Genomic DNA, 15,206 nt, shown 5'->3' with positions numbered 1-15,206 from the left:
TATTATAAATATAATATCAGTATTTCCAGTGTGAATAAAAATAAATTGAATACAATTTAAAATATTTCAACAGAGAGAGTGAAACGGAATGAAAATAGTATTCAAAGATAAAATAGAAAATATGATTGTTATTCTGATTTATTTGGAATAAAGCGTCGAGAAAACGACACAAAAATGACACTTGAATTTGGAAATACCAAAATGGTCACTTCAATTTGCAAAATCCTAATTTATTCATAAGTGACCAATTTGACATTTGTAAATTTATTGAAATGACTACATTACCTTTTATTTTATTTATTGTTTTTTAAAAAAACCAAATGCCCTATTGACTTGCCAGTCGCCGGAGCTCAGGTGGCTGCTGTCACCGGAGCTCCGGTAGCTGATGCCAATCGGTCGCCTGAGCTTCGGCGGCTAGCAACAATTTTTTTGAAATTTTTTACAATTTTAGTAAAACGGTTAGCAAGTTTTGTAATGCTATTAACAAATTTAGTATAGCAGTTAATAACAGGTTTTTTAGAAAATTCAAAAAGTAGCATTTTTACAACTTCATTAACGCCATTAACAAGTTCCATAACTCTATTAACAACTGCGATATAATATTTAACAACAGGTTTTTTAAAAAATTAAAAAAAAGCATTTTTACAACTTTAGTAACTACTTTTTTTGGAAAATTTTTATCATTTCAGTAAAACAGTTAACAAGTTTTGTAATGTTATTAACAAGTTCAGTATAGCAGTTAACAATAGGTTTTTCAAAAAATTCAAAAAGTAGTATTTTTACAATTTCAGTAATGCCATTAACAAATTTGGTATAGCATTTAATAACAAATTTTTTTAAAAAATTCAAAAAGTGGCTTTTTACAACTTTAGTAATACGGTTAACAAGTCATGTAACGACATTAACAATTCTTATTACCATAATGGCTGCCTAATAAGTGAAAAAATTTTGTTGTACAACTTTCATAGGGAGCTAATATAAAAAACATCAATCTTTATAAGAGCTGTTAATATCATTACATGACTTATTAATCGTGTTACCGAAGTTGTAAAAATGTCACTTTTTGAATTTTTCAGAAAACCTGTTGTTAAATGCTATACAGAACGTGTTAATAGAGTTACAAAACTTGTTAAAGATATTACTGAAGTTCTAAAAATGCTACTTTTTAAATTTCCTGAAAAACTTGTTGTTAACTGTTATACTGAACTTGTTAATAGTGTTACAAAACTTGTTAACCGTTTTACTGAAATTGTAAAAATTTTCAAAAAAAAAAGTAATTACTAAAGTTATAAAAATACCTTTTTTTTGAATTTTCTAAAAAACATGTTGTTAAATGTTATACTGAACTTATTAATAGTATTACAAAACTTATTAACCTTTTATTAAAATTGTAAAATTTCTTAAAAAAAGTAGTTACTAAAGTTGTAGAAATACCTTTTTTTATTTTTTCAAAAAATTTGTTGTTAAATGCTATACCAAATTTATTAATAGAGTTATGAAACTTGTTAACAAGATTACTGAAGTTGTAAAAATGCTGTTTTTTGGATTTTTTTAAAAATTTGTTGTCAACTGTTATACTAAACTTGTTGATAGCGTTATAAAGCTTGTTAACTGTTTTACTGAAATTGTAAAAAGATTTAAAAAATTTATTGCCAGCCACTTCAGCTCCTGCGGCCACTGCGGGCACCGGAGCTTTGACGACTGATCAGCCAGTGGAAGTATTTCCTTTTTTAAAATATAATAAATAAAATAAAAAGTAATATGATCATTTCAATAAATTTACAAATATCAAATTGGTCACTTATAACTAAATTAAGATTTTACAAATTCAAGTAACTATTTTAACATTTTTAAATTTAAGTGTCATATTTGTATCATTTTTCCTCAAGCGTCAGGCGTGGTTGCAGGCTAGCTCATACGGCGAATGGGGGCCGGTCTGAGGGAGGGAAAGTCAAAAAGCCGCTGGAGCCGGCATGGGGACCGAGTTGTTCAGGCCACGTGGCGCTATCCCTTCTACAAATTGCTTCTTCTCCGCACGCTTCTCCCTCCTTTATTTGCATCCTAATCCACATTATAATACATAAATCCCTTTCACTTAAAATCAATTAATTTGCTCCTCTTCTTCATGCACTGCATAATCTATTTGTCCCCTTAATAATCCTTTAAATTACAGGAAAAAAAATAATAACCCTTTATGTCACATCTCATGTTTGTCTTCCCATATTTATTTTTTCTTTTAATGCCACATACATACCATGCTCTCCCAATCTTCAATATCTCTCAATTAATAACATATAGGATAAATTACTATATTTATATTTGTCAATTCTGTCTATTTGTAATTATATATCTCACCAAATTAAATTATTCACCCCATTTGTAGTGTCTCTTTCCTGCTCCTACAACACAATCAAGACTTCAATATAAAATTTAGTTTTCCTGTTATTGTGTCAATTCCACACACACACACATATTCAATGATTCATATCACTTTCATGCATTTTTTTGGGGATACAGATCAGTTTCATGCATGGATAATAAAAATAGATATTAATTGTTGACTAAGGCCTTCTATTATGGATCGGAAGGCAAGGAAATCTTCCACTTAATTTTCTCTATTTTAAAGGTTCGACATAAATTTGAGACATTGCCCCAAGCCTCCAAGCTCATTAAATTTATTCTCTGGTGACCCCATCATTTATTTTTTGGTCGAAAGACCCAATCATTAATTAGCGTGTGTCATTTTTTTAATTAGCAAACTGATTCAATTATTATTATTAATACATTAATTCAGCAGTACTTGATAAGTTTATTTTGTCAAACAGACAAAAGCAGTAGGTACTCTTTCACCCAAAAAAAAACAGTAGTAACTAGTAAATCTATTTAGGTTATCGTTTTTATAAAGTCGAAAAGTATTGGAGAGATAATGGGTTAAATAATGCGTGTATTGTAAAATCCAAAGCTAATTTGTTCTTCAAATAAGTATCACATGCGAAGTCCAGAAGGGAAGCATTATTATATTTTTTTTAAAAAAACCAAGGGTTATCGCCCAATTATATATAGTTAGGAATAAAAATGCACCTAATTAACCTAATCAACCTAGATCAGGTATGAAAATGCTAGCTAGCCTCCCACGCATACTTCTAATTAGTTGTACCTACATATATATAACCCTATCCCCCACACATAATATATAAATATATATATATATGTATGTATTGCCTAGAGACCCACCTGATCACATCTTCCTTCTCAATTTTTATATGTCTTAGACTTTCCTTCAGCTAGAGCCTAGAATTAATAACTAGTATCGTTATCTTTCTTTAATGAGCATCATGCGTAATAATCTTCCTTGATTAGTTGTATTCTGGGGAGAAAACTTGGCGTCGATGACTTGATTTTGTTGAATTAATTCGGGTCGACTCATTGTTTTGGTTTGGAAAAAAAAGACAAGATTCTAGTGGTTCGTTCAATCTGATCTCTAACCATTAGCATACATAATGTTAATAGAAAAAACATAATTATTATTTGGGTGCATGCCACTATTTAGTTTTATTTAACAAAAAAAAAATCAAATATACTCCCTCCATTTCTTAATATAATAATTACTTATTAACTAATTTAAGTAAATTAAGAAAGTCGAATAAATTAATTCATTACATAATTTTTTTTAAATGCTTATCATAATATTATATTACACATCAGTTTATAAAATGACTGAGATCTTGAATACAAAATTAAATTCAACTTCTAGCTAACTCTTATTTTAAAAAACTAGAGAGAGTATTTCATATAGTTTAATTTCATTAGCCGGTTTATTTTTACTCCATATCAAAAAAAGCCTTAATAAATCATGATCATCACTTTCTTTCAAAAAGAAAAACTCCTTTTCTTTTCATAGAGAAACATTCTTATTAACAAAATTCCTGTGAGATGTATCGAAGATAGAAAACATCCTTTATTAGACCAAATAAGTGAATACAATAGGACAATCCGTTGCTATTACAATTTGCAGTAAGAAAATAAATTGAGGAATAATAGGCAAGAAATATAGGACGAAACAAAAGGCAGAAGGAGACTGTAATTTGGTGAGATGGGGCACACCCTATACAGTGCACACCATTCTTTTTCCTGTCCTTGCTGAGTTCCGACCTAAATCGAAGCGAAGGCAGCCATGTTAGGGTCATGATGATCAAAATCATCCTACCGTGATTAAAGCTATAATTGATGATTTTGGGTCTTCTTTTATTTAAGAAATTTTGTGTTTTTATAGGGATTGAAATAATTAATTGAATAATTAAAATTTTGAATTTGTCGATTGGTAATTGGAGGAGCATGATGGTGAATTATTATTTCATGAGCAGTGCAGGCTTTTTGGATCAATCATTAGAATTAGTTGGTCAATGGGATCCAGCCCATCCATAACGTGCCTCCTCTTATTTTATTTTATTCCTTTTTGAACTCTAATCTTGCTACTTAGTCTAGTCTCCTGCGTAGTTGTGTGGTCCCCTTTAAAATCAAGGAAAAATCTCAAAAAAATAATTGTTAAATTTTAAAATTTCAAATCAGTATTGGTTACTACACTTGTAAAGAAAATTATTACACTTAAAAAACAAATAACAACAAATTTTTGGAGTAATTCCTGATTTGTTACTTTAAAATTCAACAGTAATTTTTTAAAGGATCTTCCGTGAAATCAAATCCTCTAAATATAAAATAAAAAAAACTTGTTATGGTATATATTTATTTATATATATTATACTACGTGAGAGACGATGCTGCTTATTAAGTTACGAGGTTGTGAGCCAACAAAGCTGCTTTTTTAAGATGCTGTGTGGAGCAGAATTTGATTGTGTAATGATTTAGATTTTACCTCATTTGTTTTTCAATTTTATTTTAATATTTTATTATTTGAAAGAATTCCGTAAATTATTCATTTTTAAAAGAGAAAAGTGATGGCAAACTTGATTTCAAAGGACTTCATTTCAAAAGACAGAAATGCAGACTTCTCACAAAAGCCGCAATTGGAAAGTTGAAAATAAGAGAATTTGCTCATAAACTGGTTTTCTTTTAACTTACAAGTGTTTTTTCACCTTAACATTCAGCAATTCAGAAGGCAGCTGTATTTGCAGTTGGCAGGAACTTATAGCCCAACGACAAAAACTACTTTTCTTAAATTTTTTTAAACGTGAAATTGTGAATAATTTAAATTTTCTAATAGGTGTATATATACGAGTTATGATTAAAAAAAAAAAGAACACTATCTGTAAGTAAAGTTATATCTCCGTGGATTCTGAAAGCCAATCATAGGATGAAGGCATGGCATATATTTTACGTGGCTTATGCAAGATTTCACTTATGGCAACGCTGAGAATTAATGACAGCCAATGACCTGTGACTTAATAGCATAATTGGCTTTTTTTTTTTAAATATAAGTTTGGTTTCACTTATAATCAGGCAATTATTGCACATTTCTCTAGTAAAAAAAATATAATTAATGGCATGAAAAAAAAAATCCAGATAACACAATCATGAAGCTTCAATAATTCATTTGCCTATATAATACGCATATGTCATGAGTCTTACATTGGGGAACCTTTTGTGAGGCCCTTTTCGTGAATATCAAGCTTTTAATGAAAACACCAATATGATAAGCAAGAGTTTAAAAGAAGAGTTTGATTTTAAAAGACTAACCTGTTAAGAAGGAGAGCTTCTTAACATATAAAATCCATAATACTTATAAGACTTCCCAATATGTGATTCGTAACAGCATTACACATAAAAGCCATCACTGATCAGCTGCATATGCGTGAAAAAATGGCTGCCTCCATGTTTTCTCAGCTAATTAAATTGCGTTAAATTGATATAATAATGGAAATAGAAACGCTGGTCAATTTGAGTATTATACTGGATCCAACCTTATCCACGTAATACCTAAAACAAATAAATTCCAAAATTTAAGAACCATGCGGATTTTTTTTTTTTTAATTCTTAGACCGACTTTTTAGAGATTGATTCTAAATAATCGTGCAATTCATGTTATTGTTCCTCCAATGCTCAACCTCATCAGGATATTATTTTATGGTCTTGTCCGTGTGTTTGGATTAGTATATATAGAATCTGCTTGAGTTTTGTTGGTAAGAAAAGAGAAGCTTCAATTTCTATGTTGGACTTTAATATTGAGTCAGCCCTTGATGGGCCAGCCAAGCCCAAGACCAATGGGTTCATAAATGCTCGGCTAACTTATTGGGTTACCTTTTTTGGAAAACAAAACTTATTAATAGATCAATTAGGACCTGTTTGTTTTTGTTCTTTGTTTTCTTATTCTCAAAACAATTTTATAAAATTGTTTCTTAGAACAAGTTTTGAAAACAAAAAACAAAAGAATTTGTTTGGATAATAATTTTAAAAAATCATGCTTGAAAAAAAATCATAGAAAATTATACTTGATAGGTGATAGTTGTCCCTGATAATGATAAGTAGTGGATAGTAGGTGAGAAGAGAAGAAGAATTCTTAAAATTTTTCAAAACAAAAAATAAAAAATACAAAAACAAAGACAAGAAAACATGTAAAAGTTGTTTTGGTTTTCTGGTTTTTAAAAACATATTACTGTTTTTTGTTTTTTTTAAAAAATTAAATAAAAACAAATCACCAAACAAGTTTTTTTGTTTTCTTGTTTTTAAAAACAAAAAATTGTTTTCAAAACAAAACAAACAAACAAGCACTTGATTTCTTGGGGGTGTTTTTCGGCCCCTCGCGGTCTGGCTACTGCTATGAAGATGATAATTATCGCGTCAGGAATACGCCCCACTAAATTGGGACCCAATATGTTCTAAATATCTAATAAAAACAAAACTGATTGTATAATTGGAATCTACAAATATTGTTTCCTTTTTAACTTTTATTGAGTGCATGTCTCCTTTTTAATGGATTTTAGAATTCAATTATGTCAAGCGTCAAATAATAACAAAAAAAAATCTTTTTCATTTGTCAGAATTTTCGAGAGGCATCCAACAATAAGAATACGTGGTTTAACATACCAAAAAAGGCTTCCTCACACACAAACAAACCTCTTCATACTGAGCAAAAAAGCACAAATTAACACACTCTTCTATTTAAAATTTGCACTAAATGCTGCTCGATTGTTGATTTTTTGGCCGCTTAAATCTTTTGACGACTCGACCAGTCGCATTAATCGCCTTCATCGCCTTCTTACATACCTTATGGATCAAGATTGGAATCTTGCTATAAAGTGGGAACTCAATCAATCCAAATATGGTGACAGGAAAGAACGCGGCACTGTACACCAAAGTCGAAGTCCATTTCTTCCACAGCAACTTAATTGTGAGCAAAATAGTTGCAGAAAACGCAAGCATGGTGGAGGTCAAAGCCAAGAACAGGAAAGTAAACCCTGTATTCAGTTTACGGGGGAGAGACTTGTGGAAATTCCAGAGCTCAAATGGTGATGTGATGATGGAAAGAAACATGACCACAGAAGCCAAAGAGAAGGCAAGTGCCACAACGTCCATGACAGTGAAGAAGATGAAAATCGGTGAACTGAGAAGCACCGGCGTGCCAGCCTCACTCCCTCCCGGAATCGTGTAGGCCGCCGCAAAGACCACCGTCGCCACAAGAACGGCCACGGTGGAGCAAGACTCGGCTGTTTGCTTTATCCATTGTCGGGCTTGTTCAAGCATGTCATGGTGCTCCATCTCCAGAACATCTTTCGCTGTTAGTAACTGATTGTCAGAATGCAAATGTAGATGACTGGGAACAACCTTTTCCACTCGCTGCACATCCACAGAAACACAAAACAAAATCTTGGTTGCCATCAAGCCCGGGGGGGAATCTTGGTTGCCTTGAATACTACTAAATAGAATTATTGAAACCTTAAGATACATACTCTGTACCACTTGAGTTCATCTTGTAGTTTGAATGCTGCACCAGGTTGGGATGATCCTCTGTAATAGTTCATTCGGGCAACTTCGTGCAACGCGGTGCAATTTGCAACAGATATTCGATAGCCAAGGGAAGAAAATAATGGATTTTTCCTGAGCAGTTTGAAGATTTTCAATTGACGGTGCCTAACGGCTATTTGTAGTATATTATGGCCTTCTTTACCCATGTAATTTATAGACATTGGATGCTCTTTAAGGAACAACTCCACGATCTCTTCAATCCCAGTGCTGGCTGCTACGAACAATGGTGTTCTATAATGTTGAGGTTTGCTCTGATCATCTTCTTTCTGTTCCTTCCTTTCCAGTTGTTGTTTCCTTTTTTCGACGTTGTAAAGAACAGGTGGCAGTTGGACCTGTAAATCATCAGTTGGACGACTACTAGACGAGATCTGCCACGAGAAGTCATGCTTCACCAGAAACTCCGCCAAACTCTTCGCTAACTGATGCTTCCTCTTATCTTTCCAGAGAGATTCAATCCTCCTGAATACTGCTAATTATTCGTGTTAGTATATATACTCAAAACAAGTGCGTGCGCGTGCGCGTTTTGATTTTCAGAAAAACATCATGATGGCACCTTCAGCTAGACTACTTCAGACAGCAAAGTTGATTCTTGAAAGATAACTTGCTGCAAGTAAGAGATATATATATATCTGCTTAGACGACAACGATAGATCAAGACATATTATAAAATTTGAGCAAATATTTTTGAAACAGAGATCAGATTACCAAAAGTTGGCGGCTTGGAACTCTCACGTGGACCAGTTTCTATGTCTGTGCGATGCCCAGTCCACTCAGAGCTATCGGGACCTTCGATTAATTGGTATCTTTCATCGGGAAGCACTATATATCCACGTACAAGTTATATACATTTTTATATATGTATGTATGTACACCCCATTTCAAGAGTTGTGAGAGTTGATGGAGTTATGCAGTTAAAAAAGAAAATTATTTATGCTGCGTGTAGAGAGAGAGAGAGAGAGAGAGAGAGTACGTACAATTATAGATGAGGTTAATGAAGAATCCCATATGGTAGTTGCTCCGGAAAGCCTCGGGCAGGAGAGCAAGTAGCTGAAGACTAGTAAGGTTCGCGTCATTCCGTGCCAGCGCTAGCTTTGTCCCATTCATTTTACTTATTATCCAAAGAGCTGCATCTGCACTCATCATATCATCAAGAATATAATCAAACTTGTCTCAGAGTTGCAGGACAAGAAAAATATATATATATATATATATATATAGTATATATATAGTGTAGTAAGCGATCTATGAATTGAATTACAAACCAAAATGTTGGGCATTAATGCTAGCATGCAGAATGGTCTCAGTATTGCTGTATTGGTGAATTTTCAAAGCGTCACCCTCGGACTGAGCTGCTTCTGCAAAATGCTCCTTATGGAACACATGGTGGAGCATCTTGAGGTTGCCGAACGCAGCAGCCCTGAACAGTGGCGTTTCACCTCTTCTGTTTTTCCTCTCCAGTAATTTCGGCCCTCTCCTTTTGTTTTCCTCCTCCGGCAGTGCCGCCGCCGCCTCCTTTTCGTAGTCGAGTATAAAATCTATTATCTCCATGTACACTCTTCTTCGTGCGGCGATACTGTGAAGAATAGTGTTGCCTCCACGACTGGGCTTGGTCAATGCGAGCCACCTTTCTTCTTCGGATAGCATCTCCAGCAAATCCTTAAAGAGATTACGATCACGGCTGCGAATTGCGATGCTGAGAGCGTGGTTCCCAACCAAGTCAAAATTGTTGAGCAGTTCTTTCTTGTCTCCCTCAAAGATTTGCTTGAAGGCTTTCCAATCTCTAACGCAGTAAGCTTTTTGAGCTCTTCTCATTTTCTCGCTGAACATACTCCCTCCCTCTATCTCAATTTCATTACTCCTCCTCTGTCCCATTTTCCTGGATCTCTCTTTTGCTCACGGCCCCTGCTAGCGCTTATCCCCATGGGTCTATATATACACACTGTGCGACGGGTTTCTTGCAGCCTTATTTCTTCTCCTTCCTCCACTAATGTATTTTTTTAAAAGAGAAAAATATATGACTATCCAATACTAGCTAATGAGTAGCGGCTTCCTTTCTTCTTTTTCTTTTTCCTTTGTGTATTTTCCTAAGTATAAAACTACTCATTGTTTACTGTTGAGTACGATATAAGCAACGTCGATCTAATTGAACTTTCTTAAAGTCGTTATATTTTAGTATTTACACGGACTGGAATATGTGGCCTTTAAATTCTCTTATTCTCATGACCCCTTGCATATCTAAGTTTTATTATTAATCAATAATTTTTGTGTTTATTTCTGTATGCGATAAATAAATAGCAACAATTTTCTAAAATTTAGAATCAGCATAATGAAAAACTGGGTGTTTCATGCTTATAATTCCTTTGATGGAAAAAATAATAGCTGCCATTTATAGTGGATTATAAATTACTTTTTCTATTTTAACTATATCTTCGTAATAGTCTAACTTTTGAGCTTATATATAGTTCAATTCAATTTTGGATTTTATATTATACTCCTCATGTCCTAAATATAAGACTCATTTTGTAGTGTAATTTACACTACAAAATGAGTCTTATATTTAGGATAGGAGGAGCACTATTTGTGTTAAAATACAAGTGCCCCCGCACCTGAAACTACCGAAGCTAATTTCTTGGGGCACAGAGATTTAAGTAAAATACTAAAAATGGCACCCGCCCCTAACGTGAGTGATTTATAAAGTTTTGTGATAGTATTATACTTTAAATTTAGCTAATCCAAATTAAATCCAGCTGAGATATGAGATGCCAAAATCTAAATTTAAGCTTATACGTTTAATGATTTCCTAATCATGATAAGAGGTCTAATTAGGAAATTATGAATGTTGTATTGTTGTTAGAAGACCATAATGCACTTCTGTAATTACAAAGGAAAATTGAAGATAATTTTAGACCTGATTTTATTTTTGGTTATTTCAGTTAGATTTAATTAAAATTTAATTGCAAGTTCCTAGAGTCTTAAATAAAGCTCTCTCTTCTGGTAAAAAATAAAAATAAAAATAAAGCCCTCTCTCGTTTTCCAGCAAATTGATAATTACTCCGAACAATTTGATTGTGATTACTTCATATCCCGCAATTTTAAGACGATTAATTTAGGTAATTAGGTCACGTTCATTGGTCTTGCTGTCACAGAAAATCTGTTCCGAATGTTATTTTAGGTTTGTAAGCTACTGCTTATTTCATCTTAAATCAGGATGGTTATGTTAGAAGCAAGTTGATTATCTTATATATATATACTCATTTGAGCGTATCGTAATGATCATATTTTCATTAGGTTGTTAATTACCAATTCGTGTTCAAGTTCTAGTCTTTTTTTTTTTTTTTTAAATGATGGCTGAAGCAAAATATGTGCAGGAATGTGCATCTTCCGTGATCGTCCACCTTGTTATTATAGTTTGTTTTCCGAATCAATCAATATAAGATACTACTAGAAAATAGGAAACTTGGTATGTCATAATTCTATTTTCACAGTCTGCTGAAAAACGATTAAGGGACTACATAATTAAGCCTGTGGGAATTTTGTAATTAAATTCTAATTAAACCTAATTTAAATAATTAAAATTGAAGTCAGGTCTACATCTATCTTCAATTTTCCTTTTTAACTCTATATGGCATCCTTACCTTTTAACAATATTCACAATTACCATATCAAATTAGGCATTTTTTAAAAGTGTAGGTTTGAATTTGAATTTTGATTTTAAGGGTGTGTTTGGCTCAATAGAGCATATGGAAGCGGAGGGACTTTAATGGAGAGAAAGAAGATGAAAAGAAGGGAAGTGATTTTAATATTATCTTATTTGGATTAATATAAGGGGAGGGGAGGAGAGAAATTTTAATGTTACTTTGTTTGGTCTATGAAAGGAGGGGAGGTAAAATATTTTTGTTTGCACAACTTTGCCCTTATATTATTTAAGCTAATTTTTACAAACTTTATAGAGTAATTAATAGAATATAATTATAGATAATATTAAATATATGAGGAAAGAGACGCATGATTGAATCCATAAATATACCAAATCACATACAATTTAGTAGTGAAGGGTAACATGTGATTATTAGAAAATAATATGAGCATATTAGTCAACACAGGCCAAAATATTACTCTTTCTCTCTAAATTCTCCCAATTTTGGAGGGGAGGCTTATGAGGGGGAAATGTTAAAAAATTCCCCCCCCTCAAATTTTTATCTTGCCAAACAAAGAAAAATGATTAAAATCCTTTCTTCTCCCTCTTTTTCCCTCCAAATCTTTCATACCAAACGGATTGTAACTTTATCCTCTAATGTTCTTTTTAATTTTCATAATTTAAATTTTAAAGCACCCAGGTATCATAATTTAATGCGTGCATATTCTTTGCTTGCAAAAACATAAAGGAAAATTAGAAAAGAAAATTATACCCTCTCTAATATAACAACTCGTTGGCCAACTTTAAGAGATGCACTAGCTAGGTAAAGAACAGTATAATATTGGGAATTTACGTCATAATAATAATTTTCAATTCCAACTTCAAGGGAACCATCAAGAAATGGAAGTTTATTAATTGACGGATGAATGCATATATGTACTCTAATATTCTAAAAGAATGCTGCATTCACACAAACACACACATTACTTTATTACATGAAAAAAAAAGAGGAAAAAGGAAGAATCTGGAATAAAAATTCCTAGGAAAGGCCTTCTTTTGTTTACTTTAGCGCCACTATATATGTAACAATGGTTGTTAGGATTCAAGTGTGAATATAATGGATGTTATTATATATATAATTAGTATTAGACTCAAAAAAATTTCATTAGAAGCTAAGAGACCAACAGGGGAAAAAGACAGAAAGAAAGAAATGAATTCATTCACGTATGCACGCCCACCAATACGTACCCCAAATTAAGCTCATAAAATGAAACTCAATTATCAATTATCAACAAAATAAGAGATTTAAAAGAAAAGTACACCAAATTAATCTCGCATATATTGTAAAAGAGTACTATTTCTCCAATTTTAAATATAAAATTTATTTTATAGTATAAAATTTATACTATAAAATGAGTCTTATATTTAAAATCCGGAAATAGTAGGGTACACCAAGTAGTAGCAAGGCTTCCTCTCTCAGACTCACCAATACTAAGTATAAAACCACTCATTGTTTACTGTCGAGTACGATTTAAGCAATGTCGATCTAATCGAACTTTCTTAAAGTCGTTATATTTTAGTATTTGCACGGACTGGAATATGTGGCCTTTAAATTCTCTTATTCTCATGGTCCCTTGCATCAGAACCAACCTAAGTTTTATTATTAGTCAATAATTTTTGTGTGTTTATTTCTGTATGCGATAAATAAATAGCAACAATTTTCTAAAATTTAGAATCAGCATAATTAAAAACTGGGAATTTCATGCTTATAATTCCTTAGATAAAAAAAATAATAGCTGGCACTTATAGTGGATTATAAATTACTTTTTTTATTTAAACTTTATCTTTGTAATAGTCTAGATTTTGAGCCTATGGCCCTGTTTGCCATCACAATTAAAATCACTTATAAACACGTTTTATGTAAACCGAGATAAGATTCCTCTCATATATTTAACTTGTATTCTGTAAATTATGATTAAAAAGTTATTTGTAAGCTAGTCCAAATGGACTTATAAATGGCCTCCGCACTTGAAACTACGGAAGCTAATTTCTTGGTATGTCATAATTTTATTTTCATAGTTTGCTGAAAAAAGATAGAGGGACCACCTAAGCCTGTGGGAATTTGTAATTAAATTCCAATTAAACCTAATTGAAAGAATTAAAATTGAAGTTTAGTCTACATCTATATATCTTCAATTTTCTTTTTTAACTATATGGGACATCCTTGTCTTTTAACAATATTCACAATTCCCTTCCCTAATCAGATTAGGCATTTGTTAAAAGTGTAGGTTTGAATTTGAATTTTGAGTTTAGTTGGATTTAATTGGATTTCTTTCTTAATTGGATTGCTTTGTTACTTTAAAAAGGAAAAAGGAAGAAACTGGAAGAAAAATTCCAAGGAAAAGCCTTCTGTTGTTTACTTTAGCGCCACAGGATACACATGTAACAATGGTTGTTAGGATTCAAGTGTGAACATAATGGTTGTTATTATATATGTAATTAGTGTTAGACTCAAAAAATTTTCCATTAGAAGCTAAGACCAACGTGGATAAAAAAACAAAGAAAGAAAGAAATGAAGTCATTCACAGATGCACGCCCACCAATACGTGCCCCAAATTAAATTCATAAACTGAAACTCAATTATCAATTATTGGAAAGGTGTTATGCCTAACAAAAAGTACGCCAAACTCGCATATATCCATATAAGAGTAATACTTCTCCGAATAAATAGATCTTATATTTGGAATCCGGAGATGATAGTAGAATACACCAACTAGCGAGGCTTCCTCTCCCACACTCCCACACACAAACTCTTTATTTTGTAGAAAAGGCACAAATTAATTACGACACTCTTCGATTTAAAATTTGCTGTGAGTACTTTTCGATTATTGATTTTTTGGCTTCTTGAACTTTCTGAGCACTCGACAAGTTGCATCAATCGCCTTCATCGTCTTCTTATATACCTTGTGGACCAAGCTTGGAATCTTCTTATAAAGTGGGAATTCAATGAAGCCAAATATGGCGACAGGAAAGAACGAAGCACTATACACCAACGTCGAAGTCCATTTCTTCCACGGCAGCCTTATTGTGAGCAAAATCGTCGCACAAAAAGCAAGGATCGTGGTCGTCAATGCCAAGAACAGAAAAGCAAACCCCAGATTCAGTTTCTGAGGGAGAGACTTGTGGAAATCCCAGAGCTCAAATGGTGACGTGAGGATTGAAAGAAACATGACCACGGAAGCCAAGGAGAAGGCAAGTGCCACAATGTCCATGACGGTAAAGAAGATGAAAATGGGTGAACTGAGGAATACAGGTGTGCCGCCCTCGCTCCCTCCCGGGATGGTGTAGGCCGCCGCGAAGACCACCGTGGCTACAAGAACGGCCACGGTGGAGCAAGACTCGGCGGTTTGCTTTATCCATTCCCGGGCCTTTTCGAGCATGTCATGGTGCTCCATGTCCAGAACATCTTTCGCTGTTAGTGACCGATTGTCACAGTGCAAGTGTAAGTGACTAGGAACAACTTTTTCCACTCGCTACACATCCACGCTCACAAACAACAACAACAAAATCATTGGTTGTGACAAAAAAG

General features: G+C 33.0%; 2 protein-coding genes across 2 annotated transcripts; both read right to left on the bottom strand.

Annotated features, from left to right (window-relative positions):
* Window positions 1–1,913: 1,913 nt before the first annotated feature.
* Window positions 1,914–8,525, bottom strand: LOC114714666 (ankyrin repeat-containing protein ITN1-like). Its single transcript, XM_028899427.1, has 5 exons — window positions 8,521–8,525; window positions 7,905–8,439; window positions 7,222–7,791; window positions 2,356–2,399; window positions 1,914–2,061 (listed from the first exon to the last, which is right to left on the bottom strand). The coding sequence occupies exons 1-5, from the start codon at window positions 8,523–8,525 to the stop codon at window positions 1,914–1,916; spliced, it is 1,302 nt and encodes a 433-aa protein (XP_028755260.1).
* Window positions 8,526–9,234: 709 nt separating this feature from the next.
* LOC114714665 (uncharacterized) lies at window positions 9,235–9,852 on the bottom strand. Its single transcript, XM_028899426.1, has one exon. The coding sequence runs from the start codon at window positions 9,850–9,852 to the stop codon at window positions 9,235–9,237; it is 618 nt and encodes a 205-aa protein (XP_028755259.1).
* Between the last annotated feature and the right edge of the window lie 5,354 nt (window positions 9,853–15,206).

The sequence above is a fragment of the Neltuma alba genome, unplaced genomic scaffold, assembly GCF_004799145.2.
Source record: "Neltuma alba isolate B1F8T4 unplaced genomic scaffold, ASM479914v2 tig00011524_pilon, whole genome shotgun sequence".
NCBI lineage: Eukaryota > Viridiplantae > Streptophyta > Magnoliopsida > Fabales > Fabaceae > Neltuma > Neltuma alba.
This window is presented reverse-complemented; position numbering and strand designations above follow the sequence as displayed.